The following is a 15,420-nucleotide window of genomic DNA, read 5'->3' on the forward strand; positions in this document are numbered from 1 at the left end:
CTTGATTTGGCGATACACGAAAACGAACCAGACTCTCCCATTCAGGATCAGCGCTCTCAGTACAAGCGAGGAATGCATACACGGTCTATTCAAACGAGATGGATGTGAGGAGCTAAGATAAGGAAGCCCGGCCGCGTATGGATCGAGGAGGCAATCACACTGTTCCGCAAGGCACATGTTAAAGAATGCGAGTGCCGCATGGCAACCCAGGAAGCTGGGACGGCTTCCAATATCTACAGTGAACGACATGGGGCTGCAGGGGATGACACGATGGCTCGTGCCCCTGTAACAAAGAACACATAGAAGATAAAGGAAGTTTTTCCCCGTGTGGCCCACAACAAAGGAACAGGGCAAATGCAGCAAGAAGGAGACATAGGATAGCTTGGCTCCGAAAAGAGGGAGAAATAAAGGTGCCCATGATTGCTGATCTGCAGCCCATGATAGCTGATCTGCAGCCCATGATAGCGGATCTGCAGCTGGAAAGAGGTTGAATACACGTGACAATCATTGCGGATGCTTACGATGCAGTAAGCTGGTCACGTAGAATTGTCAAAGTGACACAGTAGTTGAGAGAGGGCGGAGAGGATTGCATTGCAAGTAGGTATACAGGCAGGAGCATGCGAGCTCCCATAAAGGGCACAAGGCAGTGCAAGGAGATCCTACACAGGCAACTGGGAGCAATTGCACATTGGGAAATTGAGGATGGCCCACACAACCACGTATGAGGCCTCATAGATTGTGGTAGTGGCAGGAGCAGGCACCAATGGGATGGCCACGAGGGGCAACATCATCAGGTCCCACACTCGGAGGAACCGGCTGCCGCTAAACTGCTCATTGATAAAACTGCAGGCCCTAACTCTAGAAGGATATGTGAGCGACAGCTAGACTGGTCACACTACAGTAAGAGTATTACCGCAGCCCTGGGGAAGGGGAGCGCTGGCAGAGAAGTCGTTGCGGCAGAGGGGCTCCCACTGGACTACGGGAGGGGAGACAGACGCCTCCCACTATGCAAGGCCATCCACTCAGGAGGAGCTGATATTAGACAAAGGGCCCGAGGAGTATAGCACGAAGAGATGGGAAGCAACCCAATACTGCAAATGCAGAGCAGTTAAGGCAAGACAGCGTTGCATGGCGCTACAACAGCACTGACCACGAATGTAGAGTGGAAGATACGGAGAAGCCTCCGAGGTCAGAACAAACGGCCCCCTACACATGAGTGGGGGACCTATCGCAGAACAGAAATTGACACGACCGCCTCTACACTCATAAAAATGCCGTCTAAGCTGCCCAAAGTCAGCAGGAAACGGTCATCCATAGAGGAGTTTAACAAATTAACGCCGGCAACGGAGGGGCCAAAGCTAAGGATCAGTGCACACAAGATGAAGGGACCCAAGTGCGCAACAACCAACAGATACTAGATATTCTAGCCAAACTAAAAGTATCCTGGGAGAGCAAGATTGACACTGCTATTTCAGAATTGAGCACCTGCTAGACTAATGCAAAAGAGGTCCACACGTTGCAACAACAGGTGCGCCATCTGGGGAACAGAGCTGAAGAAGCAGAAGGGCGCGCGCGCAGAAATAACGTACGTATTGTGGGGCTTCCAGAAGGTGAAAAAGGATTGGACCCGACGAACTACGTCGAGAACATGCTATTGCAAGAGATAACGGGCGGATCACTCACCCAAGGGTTTGCAGTAGAAAGAGCACATAGAGCCTTGGTCAGGAAGCCGCCACCGGGAGCCCCCATACGGCCAATCCTCGCCAAGATTTTGAACTACAAAGATAGGGAGAAGGTCTTGGAGCATTTCCGCAAAGGAGGGACGATAAGCAGGGCATCTGCGACCATTACCGCATACCCGGACTACACCTTCTTGGTGCAGAGGCAGCATCTGAATTATGTGTCGGTCAAGAGGAGGTTACGAGAGGCGGGTTATATATATATGCTGCCATATCCGGCAAAGATGAAAGTGTTCCATAAGAACAAGGCCCTTTTTTTCAAATCACCAGAGGATGTGACTGCATGGCTGGACGCGAGAAACTGTCCGTCGGGAGTGGATGACCAGACGGAGTGTGGAACAGACAAGTGAACCAGTACTCTTTCTGTGCCGTACTGTTGGATAAGTAGATAATATAAGAGATAAGTACGGCATAAGCATTGATATTGGGACTAGAATATAAAGGGGAACATATTGCGGTTGCATAGAAAGATTTGCATATGAGCTGAAGTATACTTACACTGCAACGTACTGTCAGCTTACAGCAGGAGACGCAGGTGTTGCTGTAGATTAGCGGCACAGGGCGACACACTATCATCCCCCCGGAGGTAGTTTAGTTGGGATACTGGTAGGCCGGTATTCCCCCTGCTGGGTACTGAGTCTCGGGACACCGAGAAAAGGGCTAGATGAGGGGTAGCCTGAGATCCAGGGATGGAGCTGGGCAACCGTTTGGGGAAGCTGGGGGGGGGGACTGGGAGTTGGGGTAGTTGAAGGAGGTGGGAGGGCAGGAGTTAAGTTACAGGGGGGGTTGGGGAGGAAGTTGGGGAGTTTAATGGGGTGTTAATCGTTGGGGAACAAGCCTACAGCTATACACCACTGCGCATGGAACGGAGAACCACAGTGGACAGGGGCGGAACAGGGTACGGATAAGATGGGGGATCTCAAGATAGCGACCTGGAATATCGGGGTGCTTAAGCTATTTGAAGAACAACAAGGTCATGATGTATTTGAAAAGACAGAGTAGATATTGCTCTGTTACAAGAAACTCACCTAACAAAGGAAAAGCAGGAAGTGGTGGGGAGGAAATGGAGAGGGACCACCATAGGGGCAACATATTCAGCATACGCCAGAGGGGTTATCGTGGGATAGCGCCACATGTTCCGTTCCAGTTATTACAGACTACTATAGAGCCGGATGGGAGGACGGTGCTAATAAAAGGATTGGTGGAAAATAGAGAACTGAGCATTATTAACACCTATACCCCGAACCAAGATACCACAGGCTATTTTAAGACCCTGTACAATAAGATTAGCCCATACATTGGGGGAGCAGTCGTATGGGGAGGGGAGTTCAATTGCACGTTGGATCCCAGAGTTGATAGATCAGACGAGAAGTTGGAAAGGCCTACCCCAGCGGCTAAAGCCCCAAGGACCTTATTGAATGATTTCCAATTGGTTGGCCTTTGGAGGATGCACCACCCACTAGATAGGCACTATTCCCATTTTTTTGGACCCACACAACCTGTATATGCGGTTAGATTATATATTTGCGGCACCGCAGTTGACAGGGGAACTAGTGAGCTCGGAATATAAAGCGAGAATCCTCTCGGACCACTCGCCACTGATCGTTGTATGGCAGTACTCGCCACCCAGAACGCGGATCCTGATCTGGAGACTTGGAGCCGAAGCCTTGAGGGACACAGATACGGCTTGAATGAGGACATAGTGGAATATTTTAAACATAACACCAGGAGCGTAAAATCGGCTGGAACATTGTGAGAGGCGTTTAAGGTAGTGGTAAGAGAAGCGGCTATATCCAAGTCTAGGAATCTACAGGGTGGGATAACGCACGAACTACACGAAACAGAAAAGAAACTAGAGACAATGATGCGTAAGGGTGCACACTCCCCGGAGGAGACCGGAACCATACGACAATTACAACAGGATTGTAAGGAGTATTGGGAGATACGTGGAAAGGCTGGAAGGGCAGCATGCAGGGGGGGGATAAGCCAAGTAGGCTGTTAGCTTGGTTGTATAAGAGTGAGGCACCCCGACCAACAATAAAAGCAGTACAGAGGAGTGATGGACATATAGTAGACACCCAAGAAGGAGTCAACAAATGTTTCATGGAGTTCTATCAGCAGCTGTATAGAGAAATTGAAGAGGGGGAGGAGATCGTTGTACAGGAAACATTGGAAGATATTGGCCATCCCAAGCTAGGGGCAGCAGAGAGGGATAATCTAGAGGCCCCGATCACATTGGAGGAATTAGAAGCAGTGATTAAGCTTTTGCCAACGAGTAAGGCTCCAGGGGCGGATGGACTCCCTAGTGAATTTTATAAGATGTAAAGACAGAGTTGCTCCCCCCTCTACTAGCTGTGTTCAATGAAGCGTTGGAGAAGGGGACGTTGACGGAATCTTTGAGGGAGGTAATTATTATCCCGCTCCTTAAACCTAATAAACCAAGCACGGACTGCGGGTCATACAGACCGTTATCCATGCTTAATCAAGATAGCAAAATACGTACGGCAGTACTGGCAAATAGGTTGAAACCGGTTAGAAGTAAACTTGTACATCCCGATCAGACCGGGTATGTTCCGCATAGAAACATATCTGACAATCTCAGAAGGCTCCATCATGTTGTAGAACAAACAGAAAAGGACCCCCAAGAGGTGGCAATTATTTCATTAGATGCAGTAAAGGCCTTTGACTCCGTTAAATGGCCCTAGCTGATGGCAGCCTTGAAAGAATATGGGATAGGACCCACGTACTTGAGGTGGGTCCAATTGCTATACAGCACGCCACTGGCTTGAGTTAAAACGGGAACAACCATCTCAGATAGATGGCAACTCAGTAAGGCTACTAGATGGGGATGACCGTGGTCCCCGATGTTTATTCTTGCATTGGAGCCTCTGGCGATATACCTGAGGCAACAATATGGAGTGGTGGGGATCAGCACAAGAGGGCGGGGCAACACTTGATATCTATGTATGCCGATGATATGCTGCTGTATTTGAAATATCCTGAGGAAAACCTACAATATATTTTAGAAGTAATGGGGTGATACGCGACGCTGTCATTCATAACAGTAAAACCCAAGAAATCATGCATATTCCCACTGGGTAGATATAAGGGGATACCACGAGAGAAACTACCGATATTACAAATACAATGGGAGACTGAGACCTTTAGATACCTAGGGATTGATGTATATCACACTGTAGAGGCATAATACGTACATAATACTGAAAAGGGGGTAGCCAATATTGAAAATAGTATGAGGCTTTGGACCAAGCTCCCTTTGACCATGATGGGGAGAGTGGCATTGTTGAAGATGGTGGTGCTACCTAGGTTGGTGCACTTCTTTGGTAATATACCATATATGATACCCAAGCGGTTCTTTGTAAAGCTCCAGGGTATATGCAGGGGATTCATATGGCACAACACTAGAAACAGAATTGCGCTATGGAAACTGCAAAACACGCACGACCGAGGGGGCATTAATTTGCCCAATTTAGAGATTTATTATCTGGCCAGCCAGCTATAATATGTGGCTAGGTGGTTATCGGAGACCCTACATCGGAGTCTGTTTAGGGCTGAATGTGTCCTGTTTTTTCTAAGAGAGTGGATATGGTTCCCAAAAACACAGCAAGGTGAGGGGAAAAGAATGTTGAATCTGGGAAGGAAGATAGGGAGACAGGCTTTTAGGGCCTTAGATAACCTGACCTTGTGTTCGCCACAGATGCCGTTAGTGGCACTGAAGGGAGTAGAAGGGAGTAGACGAGCAACTGAGGATAGTCCGTAGGCATTGGGAACCGATGAGCATAGCAACACTGGGGGATATTTGGCAAGAAGGGAAGGCAGTGGAGTTTGACACACTGGCCTACACCGAGGACAGTATATCACTTACACTAGAATGCTGCGGAAGGTAAAAGACACTTGGGCAGACATAATACTGCAAGGTTAGCCCGATACGGCTATAGAAACATTCTATGATATATAAGACGGAGGACATGAGGTCTCCAGAATTTATTAATTGTTGATGTCAAGAGTGGGCATGGAGGTGCTCCAGCTAAAACGGGACTGGGAAGGTGAGGCCGGGGAACCCATGGGTGACGGGCTGTGGGTGAGGGGTCAGAGATGCTACAAAAAGTGTCTAGAATGCAAGGTTACAACAGATCCGGTTATATATTACCCATAGAGCGTATATGACCCCTCAGAAGATTGCACGGTTCAAGAATGCAGGAACCCTAACATGTCCTAAATGTGGGGAGGTGAACGCGGGACTGGTACATATGTTCTAGGCATGCCCGGAAATTGGGAGATTCTGGGGTGAGGTGGCCCACCTTCTGGTGGAGAAAGGGGTGAAGCTGGAGGTGGAATCTTTGTGGGCATGCTTGGTGGGGGGGGGTTTCTAGGCCGCGTTGGATGAAACATGTAAGTAAACTTAAAGACTTGCCTTACATACTTGCCAAGCGTAGAATCGCCATGGGCTGATAAGCAAGCGATAGACCGAAAGTAGAGGTTTGGTGGCATGACCTCCAGAAATGGGCGGATGCAGAAACGGTGGTGTGGAGTAAAGCAGCAAATAGAGGGGGAGATGAAGAGGCAGGGACATTGATGGCATGGAGACACCTGGTAGCCACACTGTCTGAGTCTGTCCAGACTAATCTAGAAGATGAAGATTCCCTGGGGGAAGAAGAGTAGGTATCAACAGATAGAGTAGCAAAGGGTGATGAGATGTAGTAGGCTTGGGATAGGGAGGGCGGGTAATGAGTAAACGGTGGACATATCACGACGTTATATATAATATATGTTGGAGGTTCAATGTTTGGTTTTTGTTTGACTGTTTTTGTTTAAAAAATAAATAAAAACGGTTTAAAAAGTAAAAGAAAAGACTGGAAGCGAACTACCTGCGCTTCCGCAAACAATTGAAAACGCACATCTTCAGTTAACTTCCACTTTTCAATAACTAGTTATGTTACCTGAACCTGTGTGTCCCGTATGCTGTCCTTGTCCAATTTTCTGTTTTTCCTTGTCTCTGCACCCCAAAGCTTGCGAGCTACCGGCGCATAATAAATAAATATAAATTGAAAATCATCCCTCTAGTCTCTGGAATACTAGTACTGAACTGTTACTAAGGTATCTTTTTGCATACAAAATTCTGACTTTTTGCCCAGAGGATCTCTTTTTTTGTGTTATCAGGGGAAGCCACTGTTGGCCCTCTCTAAGAAATATTCTCCAACAGTGAATCATCACAATGTTATGCCTTAATTCTCACTAGTCACTAGAATGTTCTATTTGTTCTGTTTCTATTGTTTGCATCTCTCCCTGCATGCCCAGATGTTGTTCTAGGTGGGTCTTATTTCTCAAATGGTGAGCTCGCTAATACATTCTTTCTTTTTTTGGTTGCCTTTATTTTTGCAGCATATCCCGTCTTTTTGCTGATGCCCAGAGACTTCTCTCGCTTGGCAGAGAACATGAAATTGTGCCGGGTGTGAGACAGCTCTTTGCCACTCTCCAGAAACTCCAGGGGCGCCAGATTCCTGGGACAGGTAGGGCTCCTGACATTTTCATCTTTACTTGGGGAATCCAAACATTGACATTGTGATTTGGAGAGACATTGACTCAAACGTTGCGTCTTAACCCACCTGAAAACGTGCCTTAAGACGAGCATGATAGCACATGCTCTGCAGTTACAGTGGCATCCGCGTTGCACCACCCCAGTTTAGTTAGGTTAACACGGTTATATGCTCGGGTTGCTCTGAAAAGTTGTGTCTTAGTGGCTTCCATCCCCTCATCTCCGAATTCTCAACCTATATGTACAGAAACTGTGCTATATTTGAAAGGCAATAGGCTTGATGTGTTTATACACAACGTTTTTCAAAATGTACAATCCTAGTAATGTCGTGGTGTTAAGATCTGACTGGGGTAGTGGCGGTAGATAAGAATAATATGACACATGGCTGTGCTCCATAGACCATGATAGCAGTACAATTACAGAGGCCACCCTGGGACCAAGAATGATCAGTCCAGTCACCTATCATTTAAGGAGTTTATTAACTGAAACAACGGCTATAATGGTACACATAGAGTTAAAAAGAAAGATTCAAGCGCCTACGCCAAAGTGTTGAAAGTCTGACCATTCAGTGGTTCAGTATTACAATTCCATAGAGCAATACTGGAATGCTGGCAGTTAAATTGAAATGACATTCGAGTGTCAAAGTCAAAACCTAGTCCTTCGACTCTGAGGATACAATTGTTACATCTCCTGCCTACCCTAGTGCTTTGGTACCCTCAAATAGCTTGGTATCAGCTAAAGAAAAGCTAGCAAGTATATTGGGAGATTTTTAACAAAGAAGCATATTGCCATGTTAGTCCAGCCAGAGTTGCTCTGGAATAGGTGTGGGTGAAATGGAGCCAGTGGTTTTACCAGTAAATCAAGAAGACAAAAGCGGCTTAAATTTGTTCTCATTTGGAAGTTCCTGAGCTCCAGCGGTGCAAACCAGAAGAGGTAGGCCAAGCTCCTTGGGCGGAAGAGAGGGATTGAAAAGGGTGAGTGGTCAGTCATTGTTGGGGATGTGGAAGTCTCCCAGACCTTGACCATAAACATTCTCAGTGTGTTTGTGTTTCTCTACCCCAGTAGCCCTGTGGATTGTGAGTGTAAGTGGTTAAGATGGACTTTCAGAACAAGCACCATGGGAGGTTTATGAGAATCCACGATAGGAAACTGAGGGGTAGTCATACTCTGAAGCCAGGATGTCAGGTGTGTTCATATCGATCATTAGTTGGATGTTGTTGCGTGGGTTGAATCCACACTGCTTTTTTTATGTCAAGCAAGACACCCATGGTGAATCTAAAAGGCACTATATACAGAAAACATTCACCTGGTGCTGGGTGTCTTTTTTTAAATCCGAATTCAGACACACGTGTACAGGGCAGGAAATGGGAAAGACATGCACATACATGTGTACACCAAACATACTCTACACTTACCTGGGGGGTGTGTGTGTGTGAGTGTGTGTGAGAGTTTGTGTTACTATCCTTGTGGGGACTTGGGTATGAAAACACACACACGCTGTGGGGACTTGATTTCACTGCGGGGACCTAAACCCAAGTCCCCACATGGTAATGCCTTCCAAATGATTTAAAACAACTTAAAAGTCATCTGTGCCAATTTTTATAACTTTTTAAAAAATTGCCTTGTGGGGACCTGTGTTTATTTTGGTGTGTTGATTTTTTTACTCAGCTCTGCCCCCGCAGGCTGGGTGTGGTATTGCAGTCATCAACACACGGACAGGAATTTAAACACACTTGATGAATCGGATGCCCTACATGCTTAGGCAGCAGACAGCAGATTCATGGGAACCATTTATACACAAATACAATTATGTTTTATATGGCCTAAACTCTGCATTTAAATGTAAAATAATGAAATTAAGCTGTTTTTTTGTGTATTTTGTATGTTTACAGAATTGGATATAATTGATATGCAATGTAAGTGTTCCCTCATTGATTGCACAACACACTTCCAGATTCATTTCAAACATTGGCTACTTTTGTAACAAACGAATCACAATGTGACTTACTTTACTTCCTTATTTTTCTGTGATTTTGTTGAAGTCCCTATAGGGGTGGTGTGTGATGATATTGAATTCTACACTGTCAAGACAACACATTATGTGCACTGATGTCATCTTGTCTATAGTCTGATATGTGAATTAATTGAATGTTGGCATCACATTTTGTCTGATTATTCAAAAAATATTCACAAGGTTCATGTTTAGTTGATACTCATTTGGTTTCATTACAAGTTGATCTCCAAGGGGAAAAAGTGGCAGTAATGGAATTGCCGGCACTTTGATAAGTATGCTGATAGAAGGGTTATTGAAAATGGACGCTAATTCCTCTGGTGGAATTAACCCTGAAGAAATTAGCGCTGGAGGAATAAGCATGAAAACCAGTGATAATTCCCCCGTGGCTAAATCCTCCAGTGGAATTAGCGCTGGAAATAAAAATGCTAATTCGATCCCATCTTCAAGTTAAAATACCAAACGAAACACTGCCAAAAATAGTGGCCAAATTAACCAAAAATACCCAAAAGGTGACGGAAAATGCATTCAGGTGATGCAAATGAAGCCACAGATGCACCCAATTGGCCATACGAAGGTATGTGAATACGAATAGTATGTAATGATGCTGAAGTCCCCATAGAGCTGATATGATGGTACTAAGTCCACCAAAAGGATGGTGTGTGGTCATGTTGAGGTCCCCACTGGGATGTTGTTTGATGACATAGAGGTATTCATAGAGATGGTGTGTCATGGCAAAGAAGGCTCTATGAGAATAGTATGTAGTTATTCTCAAGGTCCCATAGAGATGGCATGCAATGATATTGAATCCTCCAACTGGATGGTGTGTGCTGATGGTGAGGTCCCCACAGGGATGATATGTGATGATATTGAAGTCCTCACATGGATGGTGTGTGCTGATGGGGAGGTCCCCACAGGGATGATATGTGATTATATTGAAGTCCTCACATGGATGGTGTGTGCTGATGGGGAGGTCCCCACAGGGACGTTATGTGATGATATTGAGGTCCTCACATGGATGGTGTGTTCTGATGGTGAGGTCCCCACAGGGATGATATGTGATGATATTGAGGTCCTCACATGGATGGTGTGTGCTGATGGTGAGGTCCCCACAGGGATGATATGTGATGATATGGAAGTCCTCACATGGATGGTGTGTGCTGATGGTGAGGTCCCCACAGGGATGATATGTGATGATATTGAGGTCCTCACATGGATGGTGTGTGCTGATGGTGAGGTCCCCACAGGGATGATATGTGATGATATTGAAGTCCTCACATGGATGGTGTGTGCTGATGGTGAGGTCCCCACAGGGATGATATGTGAAGATATGGAAGTCCTCACATGGATGGTGTGTGCTGATGGTGCGGTCCCCACAGGGTTGATATGTGATGATATTGATGTCCTCACATGGATAGTGTGTGATGATGTTGAAGTCTCCTTAATGAAGATGTATAATTATATTAAAGTTTGCATATGTGGGCTCTTTGACATTACATGCCTTACAGATATATAATGCTTCAAGGAAGTAAAATAGAGGTTTTGTGAAGATGTTGAAATAATTTAAAAAGTATTTATAGGCCCGAGTGTTTTTTATGTTAACTTGAACTCATGTAATGGTAACGTTACATCAAGCTCTGCTTAGTACTTGACCAAATCAGAAATCAAACAAAATCTCACCTGACAATGGGGGTCATTACGAGTTGGGCGGTATTCCATCTGTAAATCCACTGGACTTTCTGTTACTGCCACTTGATCTGGCAGATTTACCGCTGGATTACATGTGGTGGAGTATGTTCCCATTTTTTCAGAGTCCATTGAACTCTATGGGGCATTTTTGGCAGAATTACTGCAGCAGTATTTCCGCTGCAGTAATTTCACTGAAAATGGGTAGAAGGTCAGCAGATTTACCTCGCAGGAACACCCACCCCCCTTACATTTCTTGCAGGCACTGCTGAGCTCACCTCTGGTGTGCCTATACCTATCCTACCCTGCCTACTGACCTAGGCATACCTACCCTTTCTCTTCTCAGGGTTAGTGTACATATTTCTAGTGTATGTTTCCATTTTTCTTTCGTGTAAATAGGATTTTGTTCACATTTGTGGATTAGGATTTGTTTATATTCTCGTAATATTTGTGATTTGCCACCACAGCAGATAGACAGGCACCATCTTCATATATCGGGTTCCAGTAGCCAGCTGGGCTGAGTGTGAGGGGTTTAAGACTGACCATTAATTCATTATAGGTGATGTTGCATGGAGCACACCCCTACAACAGGTGCTCAAAATGACGGTGTCCCTAGCGTCCCTCGAGTCCCTCACAGGCTAGGTCAAGTGCCTGGGTAAAGACCTTGTCCTATCAGGGACCAGCATCCTGGTCTGCCATGGCCTTAGGAAAGTTGACCCTGAGACATTGCCCCTTACCATCCACAGGTGTGACTCAATAGTGTCCAATCCTCTTTGGGCATTAAACACCTGGCCAGTGTTAAAGGCTAGCTTATCATCCACACCAGCTATGCCTAGCTCAAGCCCTGCCCTGCCTTGACCAACACTGCACACATTCACCCTGCAGTGACCACTGTAGGTGTCATCCTAGCTGCACCCACAAGCAACCCTACTTCACCTGCGTGTAGCACGCACCAGTTCTACACCAGAGGATAGAGGCGCCATACTGAACGATTCCCCCATGGCGAATGCTTTCAAGCATATGTTGAATGAGGGTATCATGACACCAGCAGAACATGGACCCTATATCTGGCCGAGACCATTCTCGGGTGAGAAACGAACCCCGAGATGTGAAGAGGAATATCGGTTAAGGGTGAACCAGACCAGCAGATAATCCACGACTGGAGAGCTCCTGACAGGGAGACAAGGCATTGCACTCTTGAGAGTCTCTGATGTCTTGCCACACACCGAAAACCCACATCAAAGGACATTGTACATGCTGGATGAAGTCTTTGGAGCCACTGAGTCCGATGCAGAGCTGACATTTTAGTATTATGCCAACCACCTCCAACACAGTGAGAGTCTCTCAGAATATCTGTCTAGAACTGACCCGATTCTGAGACTGGCTTTCAAGCAGAAGGAGGTTGAGCCAAATAACCTGAAACTGGCCAGGCTGCAACACGTAATGTGTGTAGCAAGATCAGCGCTGCTGATGCTTCTGCAGCTACGACTCTGAGAACGGATCCCGAAACCACCTTCCTTTGATGAACTGGCCCGGAAGGAGAGATGAAGGACACAGTGTATAGTCTACCTAGTCAACTGGTGTCTCCTTACACAGCCCCAGGATATGATCAGAGACATCAAGTGGTGAAATTGCATCAGACTAGCTTGGTGATGCAGCTGCAGAAGGCACCAGCCAGGACACTGCCTTTAGGGTCACCCATGCTACCAGAGCTTGGAGGAAACTCTACACTATCCTCCCAGGAGAGGAAATGCCAGCCCTTTGAGCTCAAGAGCCACGGCTGACCCAAGAGTACCAACGGTGAATAGCACCACTGCAGTCCGGGCAGTTCTGCCAAAGGTGTGGACAGCCAAGCAGCACTTTCTGTATGTGCACAAACACTCCAGATTACATCTGAGTTGCAGAGAAGTTCCAGGCCTTGAACATTCCAACATGCGCAATGGTGGGAAATGCCAGTGAGGACCAGAAGGAGGAGCAACTGAATCCTCACAACTATTATTCACCGACAGTGTAAAGACAGAGATAGAGACAGGTCCAAAGCTGCAGTTGCACCACTGGTGGGCAAGTCATCTGAGAACCAGCATCCCTCCAGACTGGGTAGCCCACCTTAGAGGTAGATCACCTGTAATCTAACTAACATCAAGAGCAGCACTGGAACACTTTGGGGAGTACCTAACGGGCTCACATGACCACCAGCCACTGTAACAGTTACCATTGATGGATAGCAGGCACAAACGCAACTGCAAAGCGGCTCACAGATGACCATTGTGTATGAATGCTTCTACAGAAAACCCCTAACTGATATCCCATTGGATCCCTTGACTGGACTGATCCTCCTCTGCAAGAGAGACCACCCCTGCAAATTTCTGGCATACATCTGATGCAGGCTGCAATTTCCAGGCAATGTAGCTGGAGTCAGCACCTCCATCGTCTCCATGGTTTTGTTGTGCAGCAACCGGAGTGAGGAACCCACTCACTGGTGGTGATTAGAACTAATTCCTCGATGTTCAATGCATTGGCTGCACTATGTCGGGAGATGTTTCAACCACGACATGTCAGTACATTGTCCATGCACCCTATGTGCCAGTAGGCATGCTTGCAGATAGATATTCGGTCTGATGGACCCGTTGGAGCTGTTTGCAACAACTGGTTCGGGCAGATCACAATCTTGGCACACATCACAGTGTGGGGTTCCTGCCAGAGTGCGACTCAGCAGGGAGAAACGGCCAGGATGTCTGCTGATGGAGGCACTGGAATGTGGGAGATCCCAGGGGGTTTACTTGTACAGGAGACCCTGGTGACAATGGATAGCATGGACCTGAAGACCATCACGGTATTGGTCATTAATGTGGCCAATAGGACCATTTGATTACCAGGGTGCACCATCATCATACAGTTGCAACTGACCCCTTCTTTGGCCCCAGCAGATGTTGCTACTAGCCCATCTGACACGGTACTGGATTTGAAGACCTTGGACTTTAGATACTCCCTGATCTCAGAAAAGGACTAGGACCACCTGAGAGAACAGCTCGCCATGAGCTTCAAGGCTTTCTCTGCCAGGGGACATCGGCAAGGCCCAAACAGTGGAACACTGCATGAGTGAGAGCGACGAGACACCCTTCAGGGAGCGATCATGATGCCTGGTGCCAGGAGATGTGGAGGATGTACATCACCACCTGGACGATAGTCTGAAGGCAAGGATCATCCAAGAGTCCAAGAGCCCTTAAGCTTCTCCTATCATCATCACCCGGAAGAAGAACGGGGATGTCTGGATGTGCAGCGAATATCCCACGCTATTAGGGAGCAATACACCACGCCCCAGGTGGATGATACATAAGATTCAATGATGGGAAGTGCATGGTTTTTGTTTGTTTGTTTGTTTATTTTATTTGTAATGCGCTCCTCGCCCAAAGGTATCTGGGTGCGACAAGAATGTACAGTTTCTTTATGTACAGAGTATGTTGAATTGCAGGTAAGCACAGTCATTACAGTGCATGCATATAATAAGTAAAGCACAGTATTGTAATACAAAAGACACGAGTGTAGATACAGAGCATGGTCCTAAAACTTGGGAAGGTTTGGTCTTTTCGCAGGTGCAGGGGTAGTGCATGCCAGTAGAGGGCGGCTTGGACTCGGAAGCCGTTCCCCCCACCTCTTTTCCGGTTAAATCTGGGCATCGTTATTCAATAAGATTGGGCCGCTCTTGTAGGGCGAGATGAAGATTTTCTGCTGATTTTTTCTTGGAGGTACAATGGGGCGCATCGTTCAGACATTTGTGGGTGATTGAAACTAGTTTGAATAGAATCCTATCTTTGATGGGAAGCCATTTGGTTTCTCTTCTGGCCGCAGAGATGTGTTCTCTATTAGGAATGCTTAGAGCGGATCTCAGAGCATTGTTTTAAAGGATTTGTAACTTGTTAGTGATTTGTTTGCTGGCTCCTGCATAGAGGGTATTGCAGTAGTCGTGTTTCGACATAATTAGGGCTCTCGCTAGGGTGGAGTGGATAAGTAAGGTTTGCAGGCATGTATAAGCTTACAAGTGTACGCTGTGCCGGATGAAGTGGCGTTGACTTGTTTTCCCATGTTCATTGTGGAGTCTAAGTAGAAGCCTAGGATTTTACTTTCTTTAGCCACTTTGATGGTGATGCCACCAATAATAAATGCAGAGTATTGTACATAGTTTATTGAGTTGGGCTGGAGCATTTAGGATTAGGATTTCTGTCTTTGCGTCATTCAGGCATAATCCGTGGACCGCCATCCATGCCTGAATGACTTGGTAGGTGTTGTTTAGGAAGGTTAGATCTCGGTCATAGTCGCCTGATAGGGGGAGTAGTATCCCCCTGGGTAGCTTCTGCATTGTTGGTGTAGATGACCCACAGACGGTCCAGTTTGTTGAATAGCGGTTTAGTGAATATATTGTACATGGT

General features: G+C 46.5%; 1 protein-coding gene across 5 annotated transcripts in view; it reads left to right on the plus strand.

Moving 5' to 3' along the window:
* ABCA7 (ATP binding cassette subfamily A member 7) overlaps positions 1 to 15,420 on the plus strand; it is a 2,687,121-nt gene that overhangs the window by 319,262 nt on the left and 2,352,439 nt on the right. For all 5 annotated transcript variants that reach the window (XR_011303245.1, XM_069647414.1, XM_069647430.1 and 2 more), the window contains exon 5: positions 7,143 to 7,270. Coding sequence is in view for 4 of the 5 variants with exons in the window: in XM_069647414.1 (XP_069503515.1) it covers positions 7,143 to 7,270 (128 nt within the window). In the remaining variant the exon portion in view is untranslated. The remainder of the gene's footprint in view (positions 1 to 7,142; positions 7,271 to 15,420) is intronic.

Source organism: Ambystoma mexicanum, chromosome 1p (genome assembly GCF_040938575.1).
Source record: "Ambystoma mexicanum isolate Mex_15411 chromosome 1p, UKY_AmexF1_1, whole genome shotgun sequence".
Taxonomy (NCBI): domain Eukaryota; kingdom Metazoa; phylum Chordata; class Amphibia; order Caudata; family Ambystomatidae; genus Ambystoma; species Ambystoma mexicanum.